We start from the raw sequence: 19,534 nt of genomic DNA on the forward strand, positions 1-19,534 counted from the left end.
CTTTGCACCACACAAAAACTAGAGAAATAACTCTCAGAAAATAACTTGTATTAATAATCAACTTATTCAGAAGAGTTACAAAAGATCCATAATTATGATAAAACCATCTAACAACACTAGAAAACTAAAATAATACCTAACAACATTAAGAAACTAAAATAATAAGAAACCTAATTAAATAAGGAAAGTAATTAATAAAAGGTTCTAAAAAATAAGTAAACTAAATAATAAAATAACTCTAATGAAATAAGGAAACTAAATTAAACTAAGGCTACTAGAATTTTGAGAATAATTCCTAAAATTGTTCTAGTGTGATACTAGAGCCTATCTTTCAATTTTTAGTTTTATTTCCTTCCCCACCTGTTCTACATGGAAACCTCTTTCAAATCTGAAGGAAGTTTCAGCTCATTGTCTGCTTCATCATGCAAGTCCTCATGTACCAATTGATAATCCTAAAACAGAAAAACCCAATTCTCTGTCAGAAAACATTGCACAGAAAATGAAAAAAAAAAAAAAAACATTGCCCAGGAAAAATACCAAAAGGAAATGAAATGGACCAAACATTGTTAAAATTCGAAGGCAACAGCTTTCCCTAATCGTTCAAATCCTTATTCTCTGCTTGCTCCTAAAATAGAAACCCTAATTATCCATCAGAAAATATTCCCTAGAAAATGGAAAATAAGAAAGAGAAAAATACCAAAAGCAAATGAAATGAACCAAACCTTGTTAAAATCCAAAGGCAGCAGTTCTCCCTAATCATTCAAATCCTCATTCTCTGCCTACTCCTAAAACCAAAAAACCCTGATTCTCCGTTAGAAAACATTGCTTAGAAAATGGAATATAAGAAAAGAAAAAATACCAAGAGCAAGACTAGACCTTATCAAATCCTCATTCACTGCCCACTAGAAAGAACCTTAAAAAAAAAAGAAAAAAAAAGATTAAGATAAAACCAAAAAATTAGTAAAGGAAACGAAGGAAACAATACAAAAAGCTCTATCAAATCAATCGGTCTCCACCTGCCGCATTCCCCCACATGTATCATCCCTTTCGGCTCCTAATCACCTTATTGGAGGCATGTAGCTCTGCAAAACATTTCTAATATGATTTTTGAGAATTCCACCACGGAAGGCACCAAAAAAAAAAAAAAAAAAGGGGCCGTCAAAGTACATTACTTTGAAGAATTTTGGAAACGGATGTCCATCTCCTACATTGGTTAAGAATGTTTGTAATTAGTCTGCCATGACATGATGACGAAGATGGAGACCATGCTACTTCCTGGTGAAGTTGACTAATTTTTCTTGGGCATTAATATGAAGTTGAGTTTGTAATGTGTTTACTTGAGTATGTTGTTTCATTGGAAAAAAATAATCTTTAAAGTTATGCCATGTTTGTAAAAAATATATGGTGCAGAACTTTGTAACTATGAAGAACTCTATCTAAATACTTTAGAGACATCCTCAAGCATATGCAATTTTAATGTAATTTAATAATTGTAAAAGCTTGTTAGTGGACAAATTGTATTGTATTATTTATAAGTTTGTTATTGGACAAATCCTTTAATATAAATTGTGTTTGTATTATTTAGAAGTTTACTGGACAATCTAAATGCATCCTTAGTTTTGTATATGTTGTGTTTATCTTAATCTTATTTATAACTAATTTTACAATTTTTTTTTTTCTTGAACTAGATCTTAGAATTTATTTTTATGTTTTTTTATTCTTAAATATGAATTCATACAAAATTTTATAGAAACAGTTCTTATAGAAGCTGTTTGAACTACAAGATGCATACATCTATTATAGCTGTTTGAACTCATCAAAGATACGTAAAAATAAGTTAATAAGGAAGGCTATGCATAATCGTGTCTTGCTAGTTATTCCACATGTATAACATCCATGGTTGATGTAGATGGCATCAAAAACTTTCTTCTTAAGTGCTTTTGGAAATAGAGGAAAATGTTCCAATAAAATCTTCAAAGTTCGCTAAATAAGCCGAACTTGTGCCAGTGTATTAAATTTATTAAATATATAAAATAATGTTTTTTTTTAAATTTTTTAAAGATTTGTTGAATATATAAATTAATAATTGATTAAACTTGTAAAAAATAAATAATATAATAAACATTTACCATAAAAATTTTATTTGATATTATTTATTAATTTTTCAAAAATATACATAAGTTTTTTTGCTTAAGATTTGAAATAAAAATTTATCAAGTGATATACATTTTTTATAAATATGACTCAACTAACTAGTCGATTGAACAACGATTTTCTTTGTATTTATTAGCAAGATTCCTTATTTTAGTAGACTTCTCTACATGGTAAAGTTCTTTGTATTGATTATTTTTTATTTATTCAATGATTGAATGGTGATCAATTCCATGATTGTAGATTTCTAATTGATCTTTTTATTTATTAACATATGTTATATAGTTAATAAAATCATTTCACAAAAATACTATGAAATTTTTTTATCGATAATAAATATTTATTTATCGATAAATCAATAAATTACTTATTTATCGATAAACTAATAACCTTTTAAAATGAATAATTTTTTTTTATAGTTATATGGATATTTATTTATAGAGGTTTTACTGTATTTTTTTTAGGTGATTTTAGTCTAATTCTTGACAAATGAAGGAAAATGCCATATATGGTGTAAAAAAAAAAATTTAGTACCCCAGAACATCAAGCAACTGAATACTCCTCCAATTTGTTAAATGACATTTTGACAATTTAGCCTCATTAGGTGTCTAAATAAATTGCCATATAATTGTAATTTCATGTCATTAAACTAACCTTTGAAAATGAAAGAAGAAATGATTTTTCATCACTTTTGTCCTTAAATTCCAATTTAGGAGGTGAAAAAAACCATGTTTGATGCTCACTATTTCTCTTTGTTCCCTCTTGTACAAAATGACCAATTTTACTCTAATAAAAGTTTAGAGTCCATTTCAAGATTTAAATTTATTAGTTTAATTTAGATTCCATTTAATTACCTATTTAAATTGAGTTTAAGTTGGGTCAAAATAAATCATAACAAACTGGTTTGCTAAAGATAATTCGAATGCAAAGTGCATTTCAACCAGAACCCATTTTACGTTGAAGTCTATGTAAACCTCTTTCTACATATATATATATAGTTATTATCCAGTAAAATAATTTTATATAATCAATATATAATTCAAATTAATCAGGATAAATCAGTAATTTTCATTTTAATTTGACTTTGTTGTACTATATTCTAACTTTATAAAATTAAAATATTCTAATTGGATAATTATATTATATATATACTTATGTTAATATAATATGGAAAACTTATATTTTTTATGAGTGAAAATTTTGATTAAAAGATAAATTGGAAAAACACTGCCAATGTAAATGGAGTTAAAAAATACAAATAACCATTTTGTCCTTACCAAGAACTATTTTGAAAATTCAAAAAAGTAATGCTGTCAATGTTAAAGGTTGCAATAACTATGAGGTTGCAATAATTATGGTTCAGAAGGCATATATACATATAAGACTAGTAAAATATTAATGTGTCTAACACCTATATATCATTATTTTGATCATTTTATATATGTTCAACAAAGAAAATATTAAGTTATTTACTTCAAACTTTATTTATAGATTGAGAAAAAAGAAAAAGAAAAAGCATTTAGAGTTTCCATCACATTCGAAGTCTCCACCCGATCCGTGATAGATACCCTACATCACATTCCAAGTCTCCAATCGATCAGTGGCAGAAACCCTAAAAGTTATATAGAAGAAATATAAATATTTTTAAACACCATTTTAATAATTTCATTATTTACAAATCTCTTCAGTTTAAAATTAAAAATAAATAATATAATATATTTGTATATACTGATAAAGTAACAAATTAATTTATTTTATTTTTTTTTCCTTTCTTTTGTTTTTTGTTTTGTTTTGTTTTTTTTTTTTTTTTCCCGATGAATCTAAAATCTATTCCTTAAGTGAAGATTTCATGTTCATGCTCCCATGTTAGAATAAAACGCAAATAATCATTAAAGAATCTGAAAGAGCATCAAAAGAAGAGAAAAGAGCAAAATAATTAACGTTCTATGAATTTTTTTATGCTAAATAAATTAAATAATATGTAAAACAAATCAATTTAAAAAAAAAATAGTTGATTTGTTTAAGTATTTACGATATCTTACATAGCATTACTATTTTTAAGTATGTAGGAAAAAAATTCTTACAAAAAAAAAAATATAGATATAAAAGGAACTTTTGTAGCTAGGTGATCACAAATATTATTTTTCAATTTAATTGATTCCCCAAAAGGATTCAATATTAATTAGGGTTTTAGTATAAAAAGCTAATATAAACTTAAATGAAAAACTCTTTCATATGAGCTTCTCTAGAAAAACATAAAATTTTGGTTTTATTTTTTGAAAAACCTTTTTTTTTTTTTTTTGGGTCAGATAAATATTTATTAATTTGTAATCAAATATATATATATTTTTTAAAGAAAAAAAACTTATAACAAATTAAGTGAGCTTTTTGGTAAAAAAAAAGAAAAGAATACCAAACAGAGGCTAAAAGTGAAGCAAAGTCTTTTAGTATTTAAGATATCTTAAATAGAATTACTATTTTTAATTATGTAGAAAAAAATCCTGGCATAAAAAATAGATATTAAAGGAGTTTTGTTAAATAATGAGAAATAGTATTTTTCAATTTAATTTACTTCTCTAAAAGCATCCAATATATATTAGGTTTTTGGTATAAAAAATTTAATATATCATTAATTGTATCTGATTAGTATTTGGCATCTCAACAAATGGCGAAACTCTTTTTTTTTTTTTTTTTTGCTTAAACAAATGGCGAAACTCTTTTGCATATAAAAGAGGAGCGGTCCTTCAAAAAAAGAGAAAAAAAGAAAAAAGGAGCGGTGTGTAAAAAACTTGCAAATATTTCTATACATACGTATCCGATCTCACAACCAACTGAATGAGTGTAGGAAAGGGTAAAAATACAAGTTGTCTCCCTCAACAGTGTTTATTTGTTTATTTATTTTTTCTCTAAAGAATTGTTTTACTCAAATTCGAGTCCCGAAGGTGGACAAGGTGATAACTAAGTCGATTGTTAAGTCCTAGGTTTTTATCATTGCGAAAAAGAGACGAATTTTGTTCGTCCAGCCAAAGAAATACATGTTGCTGATGTCAAAGCCAAAAAAGAGGCTCAAGGTGATGAAGAAGGTAACTATATGTAGCCATTTTTTTTTTCCTTTTACATGCTTTGTGTTCCTCGTTTAACTTTGAATATATATAAACAAAAGTTGAATGTGGAAAACGTTAATTGATTAATTAGCGCGCAGGGAGAGGAAGAAAATAAAGAAGACATGATGAGTAAATTACCGGATGAAATCCTGGAATCAATAATGTGTTTGATGACTACGGAAGAAGCAATAAGAATGAGTGCGGTTTCTCAACGATGGCATAAGATTTGGAAGACTACCTTTCCTATGCGCCTAGGTTGACCTTTTTTTATATTCAAAATAAATGGCGAAAAGCCGATGATTATCGTAGCGGGACGGTTTTAACTAGCAATATGATACAAGTGGTGAATAGAGTAGTGAAATTGCACAAGGCACCAACTCTGGATGAGTTTACACTTGGTTTCCCTTTGATTTCAGACAATTCTGAACATATCAACGCATGGATAGAGTTTGCTACCATGAAACAAGTCAAAAAGCTCAGTCTGCAATTCTATTCTCCGTATTGGTGGTTCTTGTGGGGACAGCTCTATCACGCTTCATTTATAGCTGATATTTTTCCAAATCCAATGTATTCACTCAGGGATTTGCATATCCAGGGAATGCATGTCACTGAAAACGTTATCGAGCGTATTTTATCCAAATCTCCATTTCTTGAACTTTTTTCTCTACACACATATTCCAGAGAACTTCACAAGTTGAGAATTGTTTGTGGATCCAATCTCAAATACCTGCAAATATTCGAGTGGGAGAAACTGCAACACCTCGAAGTCTCTGCACAGAATCTCCATACAATGGAATTGGCATTAGCAACATTTGTTCCTTTACAAAGCCTTAACATATCTGCCCCAAATATTTCACACCTAATTCTCGCCGTCAGTCCGTGTATTAATTTTGACTTTTATCTTAATGTATTCCACAAAATCAACAGGCTTGCTCTACTCATTGAGTCCCAGGTTACTTACTAATTACCTATTTCTATTTCTTGTTTTTGGAATATCAGTTTATGTTTATTTTTGGAATATCAGGAATATCAGTTTTTGTTTAATTTGGTAAATTAGGTGTTCGTGGAGGAGATTTCTGGTCAATATCTTCAATTCCTCAATTTAGCAAGGTTGAGCATTTGGAATTGCTAATGTTTTTGGGTTACAAAATACCAGTTCACCGTTTACCGACTCTCTTAAAGGCGGCTCCTTGCTTGAATACTTTCTCAGTCAAGGTGATCAGTGTTGAAATTACACACATTTGTTTGTTTATTTATTATTATTATTATATATATATTTTTTTTATCTAATCTGAAATCCGAACTAAACATTACATATCCTATAGCTAGTTTTTGGATGATGACTCTAATAATTTGGAGATAATTTATGCTCTGGTAAAACAAAAATTGTCTTTTGCTAGTTCAAAATCTTTTGTGCTTAACTTTTGTTTTGCAAATAATATAGATCTGTTGTCAAAGTTAATATCTATTCTGTTTAATGGCAGTTCGGCAGTGGATATAACCGACATCCCGCTGTAGATAATGGATTAAAGGTATTAATTATTTATTTTTATTGATATGATATTTTTATATAAGATTTTTGGCTTCGATTGCCCTTGAACTTTCTGCAGATTTGCAATTTGCATGTATATAACTTATGCCTCTGAACTTGCAGCTTTTTTTGTTTAGCACCGGTAAACTCGAGGGTATTGCTGTAGAAAAATCTGCAAGGGAAGGGCATAGGTGCCAAACATGAAGTATAAAAAATAAATTATAAATTCGGCAACAGTGCCTTTAACCCTTTTATATATGAAATATTATTGTTTGTTTGTGACAGTTAAATTGGTTACAATTATGAGTTAGCAGTGTTGTTATTATTATTTTATTGAATAGAATATGTTTTAACTGTGGCTGTGGTTGAGTAAACATATTCTCAAAGCGAAAGAGGCTAATTGTGAGCATTCATGTCGATTCCTTAAAGTGGTGAAGTTGACTAATTTTTCTGGACGTGAATATGAAGTTGAGTTTGTAATGTGTTTACTCCTCTATGTTGTTTCATTGGAGAAAATAATCTTTGAACTCATGCCTTCAAGTGTTTGGAAGAGAAGACGTGGCGCAGAACCCAAATACTCCAAATACATCCTCGTGCAGATGTAATTATAATTTAATTTAATAATTGTCAAAAATGTGTTGTATTATTTAGAAGTTTGTTATTGGATATAATGTGTTTGTATCATTTATAACTAGATTTTACAACTTATTTTATCCTTTAGTCTCAAATATGAAGCAGTTCGAACTGTCAAATATACATATGATCTAAGAAGGTAGACTCCGTTTAAGATCGCAAGAGCATTCCCAAATGATCTTTTAAGAATAAAAAGTATTTTTAAATATAAAAAGTGTAATTTTAAAAATTTCTCCAACAATTCTCTTATCACACTTTTTATTTTTATTTTTTCAATAAACATTTATTGTTATGTTTATTTCCTTCATTTTTTGTTTTTTGCTTTTAATAATAAATAGTTTTTAAAATATATTATTATAATATAACAGTTTTGGAATTTGATAAGCATTAAATAATATAATATAATATTAAATATAAAAATTGTTTTTGGCTTTTTAAATTTAAAGAGTCAAACCACTTTATATTTTAAAAAATCAAATTACAGAGTGGATTGGAATTTCTTTTTAAACATTAGCTCTTTAAAATGAAAAACATGTAATGGATGAAGAATCCTTTGAAAATGCTCTAAGTCTCAAGTCTTGCTAGGTATTCCACGTGTACAACATAGATGGGTTGATTGTAAATGGCGTCGTAGGCTTCAATGTCCGAACTCGAAGCAAGAAGCATTAAAAACTCTTCTCCCTTGTTTCAGGTGTTTTTAGACTGTCGATCATTTCTAGATAAGTGAAGGAACATGTTATTTGCTTCAGGCGTTTTTGGTCGTTGATCAATTTTGGATAAACGAAGGAAAATGTTATGCATGGTGATAAAAAACTTTAGTACTTCTGGAGTATCAAGCCACTGAATACTCCTCCTATTTGTACATTTTGACAATTTAGCCACGTTAGGGGTCTAAATAAATTGCCATATAAATGTAATCTTATGTTATTGGACTAACTTTGAAAATGAAAGTAGAAATAATTTTCCATCACTTTAGTCCTTGAATTTTATTTTAGAGAGTAGGAAGACCATGTTTGCTCCCCACTATTCCTCTTTGCCCCTTCTCGTATAAAATATCAATTTTAATCTAATAAAAGTTTAGTGTCCATTTTAAGGTTTAAATTTATTAATTTAATTTTGACTCAATTTAATCACCTATTTATCAAATTGTGATAAAAGAAATCAAAATTAATTTGTTTGCTAAAGATAATTTGAATGTAAAGTGCACTCCATGTGAAGTCCACCGCACTGTCCAGCTCACCATTGTTGACAATAGTTATTCCATTATCAGCCTAAAAATAGCTCAATAATTGTGGGCAAATTTTAGAAAGCTGGTGTTAAATGTTAGAATTGGTTGAAAAACCAGGATGTGTGTAGCCAACCTTGTAAGCTTATAAACAGGCTTTAGTTCTCCATATTTGCATCCCATCTCAATCTCATTCAAGTGTTTATAAGTTTGCGTCATTGGAGAAAATAATCTTTGAGCTTATGCCTTCAAGTGTTTTAAAAAAAGAAAATGGTGCAGAACCTTGGGATTACGAAGAACTCTGTCTTAGGTGTGCCCAGCTATTCAAAACCCAAATACTTCATATACATCCTACCGTATATGCAACTATAACTTAATTTAACTAACTTTGATTATTGACAAAATTTCTTCTTATCATTTACAACTTACATTGTTTCAAGGGAAAGTTGGAACTTTAGTATAAGTTGCTATATCGTCAATTTTTTGATAGAGAAAACAATCATCCAAATTTGCCTATCTATTTAAAGCTCAACTAGTAATGTCTATATTCGCCAATTTCCTTCCCAAGCTCATCTACAGCACACCAGAACATAAATTGATGAAACAGATTGATTTCTCGTGAGACTTCAAATGCATTTTATGTTTTTCACTCTCGCTTATGGAATCAAACACAACACAGTAAAAAACTAAAACAAAGAATAAAATAAAAAGTAACTTCACTTACAATTTCGCAGAAGCAATTCAAACTTTTAATCAGTTCCATCGGAGTCCTCATCAAAGATATACAAGTATGGGATTATAGGTCTCTGTTCACTAAGTCCTCCAGTAGTCTCACTAGTTACTCCAGGTGCACTCCATCCGAGGCGTTGCTTGTAAACGGCATCATAGGCTTCAATATTCAAACCTGAAGCAAGAAATAATTCCATCTCATTCACAAACCTCTCAGTTCTTGCTGCTAGAAAAGGCCTCGCTGCATCAGATATTAATGCTTGAAACTCTTCTTCTTTTGCTTCAGGTGTTCTTGATCGAGAATATTGATCATTCCTAGAGAAATGAAGGACAGGTTGATACAGCATCATAATACTAATAAGCATCATCAAATCGGTTTTCATGATCAACCTATTTATCAACAATTTAGGATACAAATAGTATAAATATTACCTTCTCATGAATGAATTAATCACACCAAGTATGTGGTGCATGATAACCTCAACATCTTCCTCCTACAACTAGCAAAAGGAGCATCTCAGTCATGCACTGTCAACCAAATACAACTCTTGGAGAATGCAAGAGAGCTGCACTATAATTAACGCTTAGATTTCTAATTTTCAATAAAGCGTCATTTCTAAACAGGACTTAAATGTGGTTTTCCCCATGCAAAGAGAATTTTAGCAAAGGGACAAATCTATTTCATCTTTCACCAACAATATCATATAGTACTTGAGTTATCTGTAAATGTGTTGAATAATCTGTAATACAAAATAGAAAAACAAAACTTCTTTCAGATGTGAAAAACAAAATGCAGTCAAGAAACAAGAAATTGATAACTAGCAGACCTGTATCAAGGCTTGAATTTCCCTTTTCAACCAACTTTGAAGCCAACAGTTTGGCTGAAGATATTTGAATGACTTCCAATACCGTGATACTTTGAATATGTCACCTACGAAACCTGATTGAACATAAAGTTAGGAAAAAATATAAAGGTGACAATGATTATCAGGAGTAAAACAGCAGAAGAACAGCCAGTGAATCAAATGATGAACCTGGCTCAGTATAATAGCACTGTAATCTGTACTTGTGAGCTTTTGTTAAGATAAAGCCACTGAGACCACCAACGTTACAATTAAGCACATATATCTTAGAAGAGAGATGCAAAACTCAAGAAAAGGAAAGAACAGTCAAGTTACCCATTTTCAAAATTCTGATTTATGTAATAATGTTGAAAAGAGCTTCCATCAAATCCATGTATTACAGAAAAGTTCTCCATCTGAAAAATCAACAGACCCCAAAAAAGTGATGCTACACATTCTAGAAGAAACACTGAACAACTACATTCAGGAACACACCTGAACATGGTCTTCAATCAATAAAAAACACAGGGCACTTTTCAATATGTTGAAAAATTGAGTTTGTAAAACCCTATCGCAGCACTTTATTAAAAAGTTCTATAAATTGTTCTTAGTCTAAGAAGGCAGAGGTAAAAGACAAAAATAAAAAGGGAAACAAATTTAAGCTAGTAATGAGCGCAATCTCCGTGCAACTATAGCAGCAGAAAAATATAGATAAACTGAACCTTGCAGAGAGGACATTTTACAGAAGAAAGCTTGTATGAGTGCTTGCTGGTGACCACTTTTGTCCAATGTACAATGCAATTGTAACAGAATTTATCTGTAACATAAGAAAGGGAATTCTAAGCCTCAATAAATGATCAAACATGCTATAATATTGCATTTTTTTCATTCTCCGTGCATACAAACGTAATTAAGTTAAGGATCATAATGCACCAGAAGAACCAAAAAAAGAAAAAAAAAAAATATATATATATATATAGAAAACTAATCAAGAAAGGCTTTCATTGCATATACACAACCACTTTTTTAGGAACCACATAATTATGCAGCAAAATAACACATCAAAATACAACAAACAATTTAGATTTCACTAGTTGTACATCCCAGAATGTAGCTCTAATTTCATGAAAAATACAAAAACAGAACGAAATCTTTCACCTTCCTACCGAAAATGGGTTTGTTTTATGAGAAAGCCAATTCACCTTCCTACCGAAAATGGGTTTGTTTTATGAGAAAGCCAATTGAAGAAACTGGCAAAGAGAAACTTGTAAGGATGAATAAGGAAAGAAGTAAATTTTATGCTCTGTTCGGTTGCTGGACAAATGAAAAGAAAGAATGCCTTGGGAAAAATACGAAACTTTTTCAAATTCCACATCAAACCTAGTAGTTAATTCAGGATTGCCCCAAGCAAATAACATAATTACATAAACAAAAAAATGATTAGAACAGGGTGGTTGGGTTTACTTTCAGTTTTCTGGGTAACCAAACAAGAAATAAAGAGAGAAAAAGTGGGGGAAACATACGAAGACATTTATCAAGATAGGAATCTTGAACAATGGGTCCGAGGCAGATGGGGCATGGATTGGAGTCCTCTGAAGAAGATGTGGTGTTGTGGATTAATTCCTCCTCCTCCTGCTTCATCTTTCTTGCTTTCTCTTCAAAGGGGCTGTCTTGTCTGCTCCTATCGGTGGTGGTGACACTGTTTTCTTTATTGAAAACTGTTTCTGCTCCCAATCCGCTATAATCTGCCAAACCTCAAAACCTCTGCCCCGAATCTTTAATACAGTGGAGATCCGACACCTGGGGTTAGAACTTTTGCCACCATATATATGTATATATATTAACTATACTTTCTGTGTTTGGTTTTTACATAATAATAATTAAAAAAAAAAAAAATTTTAACAATTATTAGATTGAAAACGATCTCCTGGGTTTTTATTTTTTAATTTTTAATTTTTATTTTTATGTTTTTCACTTTGCCACTATAAATGAAAACCCAACTAACCATAACCTTTTTTTCTTTTTCTTTTTTTCCTGTGTTTATTTGGTTAATTTAGGATTTTATGGACAGGTTGGTCAATTTCCTGAATTAAGGTGTTGAGCATTTGGAATTGTCAATAATATTGTTAAACAAGATAGCAAGTTACTGTTAGTCATGGAATCATGGTCAGTGCTAATCTTTTATGCATTCTAGATCATGCATGTATGATAACTATAGATAATGAAAATTATGCAATTAAATAATGTATTTTTATTTTTCTAATATAAAATACTAAATTATAACACTAGTTGATGGGAACGCTAATAATTTCGATTTATGCTATAATTTTGTATTAAATTTCTTTTGGGTTGCTATAAATTTTTTTTTTCATTATTATTATTTTATTATTCAATGTTGGGTAAAAAATGCTCTTGATATTTTACAAAATTTAGATTCTTTTGTGAAATTATTCCCAACAAATGACAAGTTTGCATTTTGAATTTTTGTTAACACTTTGAAAGACCCAAATATATGTCTATGTCATCGAATGTCTAAACAGCTTCCTTGTATTCCCAGCGTTATGAAAATCTTACCTATATATTTTGATTACGTATATGTGCATACACATAAACATTACATATACAAAAAGCCGAGATTTTTATATTGGATTTAAAATTTTTCACAATCAAAATTTTGTATTATTATTTAATTTATTTACAAATTAAAACGTATTAAATGCAAATAGTATTATTTCCACTAAAAAAGCAAAAATATCTTTAATTTCTAGATAAAATAGTCTTTTATGCATTAATATTTAAACTAGTGAACTAAATTTTTATAAGCATTTTATCCATTACATTGATTTTTGTAAAAATTATAAATGAGTAAATGAGTGGCACTAATGTAATAATATTCAAAAGTTGGTGAATATTGTTGCCCAAATTAAATATCCAGGGAGTCATGCCATAGAGTAATAGGTTTTTTTGTCTTGAAAATTTCAAGAATATGTATCAATATTTATCTATACTTCAAAATTTATCTATATTTCAAATTCTCATAAAAACTTTAAGCAAAATAAGATTGATGAATGTCAAATTTACAAAATTGACTAAATAATACTTAAATAGATTTCTTATATAAATAAACCAAAATGTTTAGATCATAACTTTTAAAAAACAAAACGGACAGCAAAATTAAATATGTAGAAGCTCTCAAATTTCCAGCAATTATATGGAAATTGAAGGGGATAAGATTAAAATACATGTAGAAGAAACAATTAATACTAGGGCTCTCAACAGGAGCTTAAAAGAAAAGATAATGGTAGAATTGTCTCTTAAAATTGCAATTTATTATTAGTTTTTTTTTACTTGATTATCTAACTGTTTTCCTCCTTAAAGCAATACAATTCAAAATCACTCTAATAGACAACAAAATCCCAACTTTGCAGCAGGGGAAGAAAAAAAATAAAATAAAAAATCCTCCTCTTTGTATCTCATAGGAAAATAAAAAAGGCAGAATTCTCTTACGATGTATGTTTCACTACCTGCAAATTCAACAATTTGGGAAAACATTAGAGTTTAAGAATTTCCGAATAAAGAACAAAACTATTGGATCACAGAGGTTCTCTGTATTTGACAGACTTGTGCTGTCAAACTATAAAGCAAAAAAAAATGAAAAATCTAATAGCAAACTTATAATGCATACATGAGTCAAGAGTGTGCTGTTGCTCTTACCTTTTTAAAATATTAAGTTTCTCAAGTCGGATCCTGGTCCATTCAAAACTGAAAATTCGAATATGTTAACAGATTTGCTGCTTGACCATCTCAATCCAATCTCATGATCATAACCTAGACTCCTCCTCTTTGTAATTTGTCTAAAAGGTTCAATGGAATAAGCAAACTCTTTCCTTTTCTTTTCCAAGTCATAACAAGGTTCCTCCACCATTGCTTCATGGTACAAAGATGTTTTTTCAGGTATCGGTTCAAACCAAAAGGATTCCTTCTTTGCTAGCTTTACCTTGTAAGTTTCGCAGGTATCAACATCATTAATACATAGCTCGATGGGAATCCACGCATCCAAAAGTTTTCGGCTAGCCTCATTTATGTTCCCTAAAATGTGTTCCTCTAGTTCCTTCGAAGGTGAAATCTTAAGGCTGTCCCAGCGTATATGATCCGGTGTAAGCTTGATGGTGAAAGGCCAGGAGGTTGTGGTTTCATTAGTAAGCCAACTATGTACTTCTTTACCCTTGTTGCTACATTTACCCTCTCCCTTGAAATATTGACTTTTCAGGATTGTCTTTGTCATTATAATGGCAGTAAAAATATTGGGGGCAAAAGATGGAGAAAGTAGTGAAAAAGAGATGATCATGCATTGGCTTTATATTGGACATGAAAGTCTGGATTAGTTTCTTTTCATAAGGTACATGTTCCAAGTTATGGTTGAACATCTAATGTGAACATATTATTTCTTTTTGGTAACATAACATTGAGAGTTTTACCTTTTTATGCATAATTCTTTTTCTCCAAATTGTTTTGGTAAGTCTTACTCTTAAGTGGATTTCCATAGCCTGCACATATCCAACAACAATATTTGTTGTTTCCAACATCGCAGTGAGTTGTTTTCATGTTGAATCATACTCATGACAATTCCACACTCTGCAGACCTAGATTAATGAACCAAATTAAGGTTTTGGTCAAATTAGGTAAAAGCTACCTAAATGCTTAATATTCTGATAAAAAATAATTCAAATATGCATACGTATAGCCTGTATATGTTTTTTTTAGGCACCATGGTCTTGTAAAATCATTTATGGAGCAAGGGCGCAGAGTATTTATAAAGTCAATAAAGAAAATATATCCGGCAATTTAAGCTAACTTACCAAAACTGGACACTGTTTCTTAAATCGGGTTGTCTGTTGCTGCATAAATGTTTAATTGGACAGCTAACCATTCTCTCAACCCAAAAAAAAATAAAAAATAAAAAAAAATTATGACATTTGTTCTCCATTTGATGTACCAAAAAAATCATTATATCATATACCGATAAATCATAATTTTGATGCAATTTTCATTTTTTTAATTTTTAGATTCAAATATTACACTCAGGTAATACAAAAATAAACTTTAGGCTTCTTTAGCTCATCTCTGTATGGAGCAGAAATGGATTTTATGACTTGAAAAAATAACTTAAAGGTGCTAAAAACAATGTTAATTTCTTTGTTGCAAACTTGGAAAAAGAAAGACTTATATTATTTCATATTGAAGCTAGTATATTTCAGTACCAAAACGCATACAACTTTTCCAATGAATGCAAGCTTTTCTTCAAAGAGTGCATTTCTTAAGCTGTTTTTGAAGTTTTAGTTTACAAATTTGCAAATCATTGAGTTGCATCTTCATCGTCTCAACCTCTTTAGACATCTGTTTTATCTCTTTTCGGGAACTGATACATCCATTCCCTAAACTCTTACTTACTCTGACCATTGCCTGAGTCTTAGATCTACGGTAACTCGAACCCATACTTGTCATTGACTTTGTCATATTTACTTGTTGTAGAAGAACAAAACGTGTTGTAATTTTCAAAGGCACACGACCATTCTTCATCACATGCTCGCGTGCTTCTTTTGATAGTCTATGGTATTCCAGGAATCTACAAATGCTAATTCTTTCTTCTTCTGTCAAGCTAGGGTGTGCCTGCAAAAATTGATGATGAAGCACTAGGTTAAAAATTACAACAAGTGCATCTGAAATCTGTAACAACATATAAAATGTTTACATTGGTTAATACTGTTATTAAGGGCTAACTTATTTCCATGATATCAGAACAAGAGGGACAAAAAATTTTTACACCTTCAAGTACATATCTGTAGCTCTATAGAGGTTGTCATCACAAAACCGAGCCTCAACAGGCAATGCTTCTGCAAGTGACCGGAAACTTTTCACATTAAGGTTCTCATCCCTTGCAATTAGCGTAAGGTATCCATCTACTAATCTTCCAACAGCAAAGATTTTTGGCCTCTGACTACTCAGAATGAAAGAGACATAATATTCCACCACTCTAGTAACAATTCCCACATCATAAACACTGTCTTTATCTCCATGATTCTTAACCAGGAGATCTGTCACATGACATATCTCCAGCATATAAGCAATTCTTCTTTCCAACATGTTCAATATATCAGAATTGATTTTCATCACCAAACCAACCTTGAGAAGGAGAAGTAGAAAGTTGCAAGTAACTGAATTCTCTTCTGTTGGAAGAAGTCTTATCAAACACTCGATTGTAACCCTTTGTAATTTTTGAGTCGTATTTTTTAGCTTCACAATGTCAGGTTCAAAAGTGATTTGGGAAAGCCATTTAGCAGTCCAATGAGCTATACATGATCCCACAATATCTGATCTCATCCCTTTACTTTTTATGGATTGAATCACTTCGATGAAATGATCAATTCGAAGGGATGAAACATTTTCGAACCACCAATTATCAACTCCTTCAGATTTTGACTTCTGCATATTATCTTCCAGGGATTTCAACAACTGTGTATCATCTTCTCCCGAACTAAATGCTTGTAGGTTTGTGCAGGCCTTCCAAGCAATGGATTCTGAGCACCGCTTCAAGATTTGCAGTTCTTTCACCCATAAAGAAATGGATTCGCAGCTTTTGAGAATCTGAAATGTGCCTTTCCAAGATGAAAATATCAAGAAGCTTAAAAATGTCTCTGTCTTGGATATCAGATTTCCTTGTTGAAGATCATCACTCATTTGCAAGAAATGAGCAGCACAATAGAGTGGAGCAATGTTGGCAGCTGTTAAATCAACCTTCCAACCATAACAGAATTTGACCACTAATTCGAAAGTTTTGGCTCCTCCAGGAAGATTATCTATTTGGATACTGAGGCCAGCTCCATTACCCTTCTGAAATACCAATCTATTCAAATATCCACATTTTGATACCATAGGGAGCTGGAAAACAAGATACTCAATAAGAAATCGGAAAAATGTAATTATGTAAGTAATCATATAACAAACTTGTTGCAAAATGTTAGATTCATTCGTTGAGGTTAAATTTATAATCTTGGACAGTTCAGATACCGCAGTTGTTGAATTAAGAAAACTTCCATCTTCAGAAACCAGTTTGATTAAAATTTCCAAACAAGACTGTGATGAAGCAATATATATTGGTCTCTTATGCCACTTAAATACTAACAGGACAGGAGATGAAAGTTTTGCGCTGAATGGTTGTTAGATCCAAGGTGTATTGCTTCTCCTCCAAGCATCTTATAGCTTTACGATATCTGTTAATCATTTCATTTAGAATTTTCTTCTTTTCTTTTTTGTTTAAGCAAGCAGCACAAACACAAACGTGTAGTATTGATATATATTTTCAGCAATTAAAGGATTTTCTTTAACGATCTAAACATCTATATGTCAAATCAGGTCCTACTTACTTTTGAGTTCCTGTGGGTTTCATATCGGACTTTTGTTTGCATTTTAGAGTTGAAATAATCTAGTTCATTTTTGACAGAAAAAGAAAGTCAGTCAGCTCACCTTGTGCAAATGAAAGTTGGAATCTCCTACTTGTATGATCAAATTATTTGCAACTTTTGTCCGAACAAACCTGCAGTGTAAACAGGATAATAGCCACACAAAGTAGTTACATTTGGATTGCAAAAGTGGCATTTGAACAAGTATGCAAATATATACACAGAGAGGTACCAATTCTGATTTCTTCTTTCTAAAGCTTCAGCAACCATGGAGACATTGCCAGGAAGAATGACACACTGATTATGCTTCCCACCATATACAGACCCCTTAGCATGACTTTCTCTATCGAAACCTTTCCTTTCTGCAATTGCCTTATCAAGGCCAGGGATTTGAACCCTGTTCATTTTCTCCTTCAAAACTCCCACAGTCATCTTTTGTTGTTACTCACAAAGACTTACTACGCATGTTAGGCTTTGAAATCAAAAGTACTGCCAACGCCAATAGCGCCAATGTTTTTTATGGACCTTTTGGTCGTTTTCAAAGTAGTTATGCCATTAAGAGAGTTGGTTGCCTTTTGCCATCTCCTGTCATTATAAGCATATGTGTAGATCGTGGACAAGTTGGAGCCAACACCATGATAATGTATTTTCATCAATCTCATCCACAAGCGTAATGCTAAAACCAGCTTTCACTATCATTTTACCTTAATCCGAAGCCATAATTCTCCCCACATATATTCAGCCTGAAAAGAAAAAATTGGTTTTGTGGACAAGACACTCTCATAAATTGCATGATGCTCATTGCTCAATGTTTTCAACTTTTCTAATCTTCTTTTTTTCTCTTTTGTGGGGAAAGCTATCATTGTCCGCAATGATGCGTGGTGTTATTAGATGCTGGTGTGAGACAACAAAAGGAAGCTTACAGAAATTCTTCCATGAAAGGCGTATTACATAAATTCCGTTTCAGTCCAAATTTCCAAAAACCAACTGCAGAAAAGCAACACGTAGGCCCATTTGGAGGGCTTGTCTTCCAATTAAAAGAGAGGTCATTAATTGGACTCATCTTTCCCTTTTTGCTTCTTGTGGGTTGAGTTGTACAAACCGGGGCCACAACAAAACACTCAAAGACACAAAACCTGCAAACGCAAAAGACATTAAATTTTAAGTTTTGAAAATTTTCTGTATAGTGATGGACTTCAGCACAACATATAAAATGCTTGTATTTGCCTTTTGCAATAGTTTTACTACTGTAAGTTTACAAGTAATCTATCTATTCACCAGAAAACTTTAGCCTGGATTTTATCAAGTATTTTCTTTTCTTTTTTTTTTTTTTGAAAACAGATTTTATCAATTAATAATGTTGAAGTTATAAACATGCTTGTAGGTTTACTTGAGGAACGGACACGGTTAAATATGGATATTTCCTCACTGGATCATTGAGTTATTATACACGATTACTTTAACCTTTATACTTTTTTTTGGTAATTATTTTAACCTTTATACTTTAGGCTTGTCAATTTGGCCTTTATATATGTTTTCTAAGCAAGATCAGGAATGCACTTTTTAATAGTATAAATTTTTATAAAGTATTATCGATACCGTGTAAGATCTTGTATAGATTTTTTTTTTTTTTTTTAAACATATATCAAATTAAGGAGAAACTGTTCTATTACAGGCCTAACCAACCCAGATCTATTTCTAAATGGCTTATCAATTTAGGCCTTTAGAAAAGTTTAAATCATTGCCTAAGACAGAATAGTTTTCGCTCAACTATTCTGCTGCACAATAAAACTATGCATTTTAGATAATAATTTTAACACTTTTAATGTCCATGTCACAATAATAAATCATATGGAATC

At 30.8% G+C, this 19,534-nt stretch overlaps 2 protein-coding genes across 4 annotated transcripts; both read right to left on the minus strand.

Moving 5' to 3' along the window:
- Window positions 1-8,965: 8,965 nt before the first annotated feature.
- Window positions 8,966-12,043, minus strand: LOC107411990 (uncharacterized). 3 transcript variants are annotated; one of them, XM_048469212.2, is made up of 8 exons: window positions 11,739-12,043; window positions 10,938-11,032; window positions 10,552-10,631; window positions 10,408-10,466; window positions 10,201-10,313; window positions 9,806-9,867; window positions 9,369-9,688; window positions 8,966-9,217 (listed from the first exon to the last, which is right to left on the minus strand). In XM_048469212.2, the coding sequence occupies exons 1-7, from the start codon at window positions 11,854-11,856 to the stop codon at window positions 9,394-9,396; spliced, it is 822 nt and encodes a 273-aa protein (XP_048325169.1). In that variant the 5' UTR covers window positions 11,857-12,043; the 3' UTR covers window positions 8,966-9,217; window positions 9,369-9,393. The 3 variants fall into 3 exon arrangements, with proteins under 3 accessions (XP_048325169.1, XP_048325170.1, XP_060668420.1); XM_048469213.2 differs by lacking the exon at window positions 8,966-9,217 and adding an exon at window positions 9,236-9,268; XM_060812437.1 differs by lacking the exon at window positions 8,966-9,217 and having other exon boundaries at window positions 9,236-9,688.
- Window positions 12,044-15,427: 3,384 nt separating this feature from the next.
- Window positions 15,428-18,174, minus strand: LOC107412003 (coleoptile phototropism protein 1). Its single transcript, XM_016019693.4, has 4 exons — window positions 17,908-18,174; window positions 17,740-17,809; window positions 16,042-17,154; window positions 15,428-15,885 (listed from the first exon to the last, which is right to left on the minus strand). The coding sequence occupies exons 1-4, from the start codon at window positions 18,105-18,107 to the stop codon at window positions 15,517-15,519; spliced, it is 1,752 nt and encodes a 583-aa protein (XP_015875179.3). The 5' UTR covers window positions 18,108-18,174; the 3' UTR covers window positions 15,428-15,516.
- Between the last annotated feature and the right edge of the window lie 1,360 nt (window positions 18,175-19,534).

This window comes from Ziziphus jujuba, chromosome 10, assembly GCF_031755915.1.
Source record: "Ziziphus jujuba cultivar Dongzao chromosome 10, ASM3175591v1".
Classification (NCBI taxonomy): domain Eukaryota; kingdom Viridiplantae; phylum Streptophyta; class Magnoliopsida; order Rosales; family Rhamnaceae; genus Ziziphus; species Ziziphus jujuba.

What these genes read in the sequence shown, in the direction of transcription:
- LOC107411990 (XM_048469212.2), bottom strand. Translation starts at nt 11,856, where the DNA reads ATGAAGCAGGAGGAGGAGGAATTAATCCACAACACCACATCTTCTTCA. An exon ending in GTGCTATTATACTGAGCCAG is followed by an intron (nt 10,314 to 10,407) that starts GTTCATCATTTG and finishes ATGTTCAATCAG; the next exon opens with GTTTCGTAGGTGACATATTC. An exon ending in ATTAATTCATTCATGAGAAG is followed by an intron (nt 9,689 to 9,805) that starts GTAATATTTATA and finishes TCATTTCTCTAG; the next exon opens with GAATGATCAATATTCTCGAT.
- LOC107412003 (XM_016019693.4), bottom strand. Translation starts at nt 18,107, where the DNA reads ATGACTGTGGGAGTTTTGAAGGAGAAAATGAACAGGGTTCAAATCCCT. An exon ending in GAAAGAAGAAATCAGAATTG is followed by an intron (nt 17,810 to 17,907) that starts GTACCTCTCTGT and finishes TTTACACTGCAG; the next exon opens with GTTTGTTCGGACAAAAGTTG. An exon ending in CTACAGATATGTACTTGAAG is followed by an intron (nt 15,886 to 16,041) that starts GTGTAAAAATTT and finishes CAATTTTTGCAG; the next exon opens with GCACACCCTAGCTTGACAGA.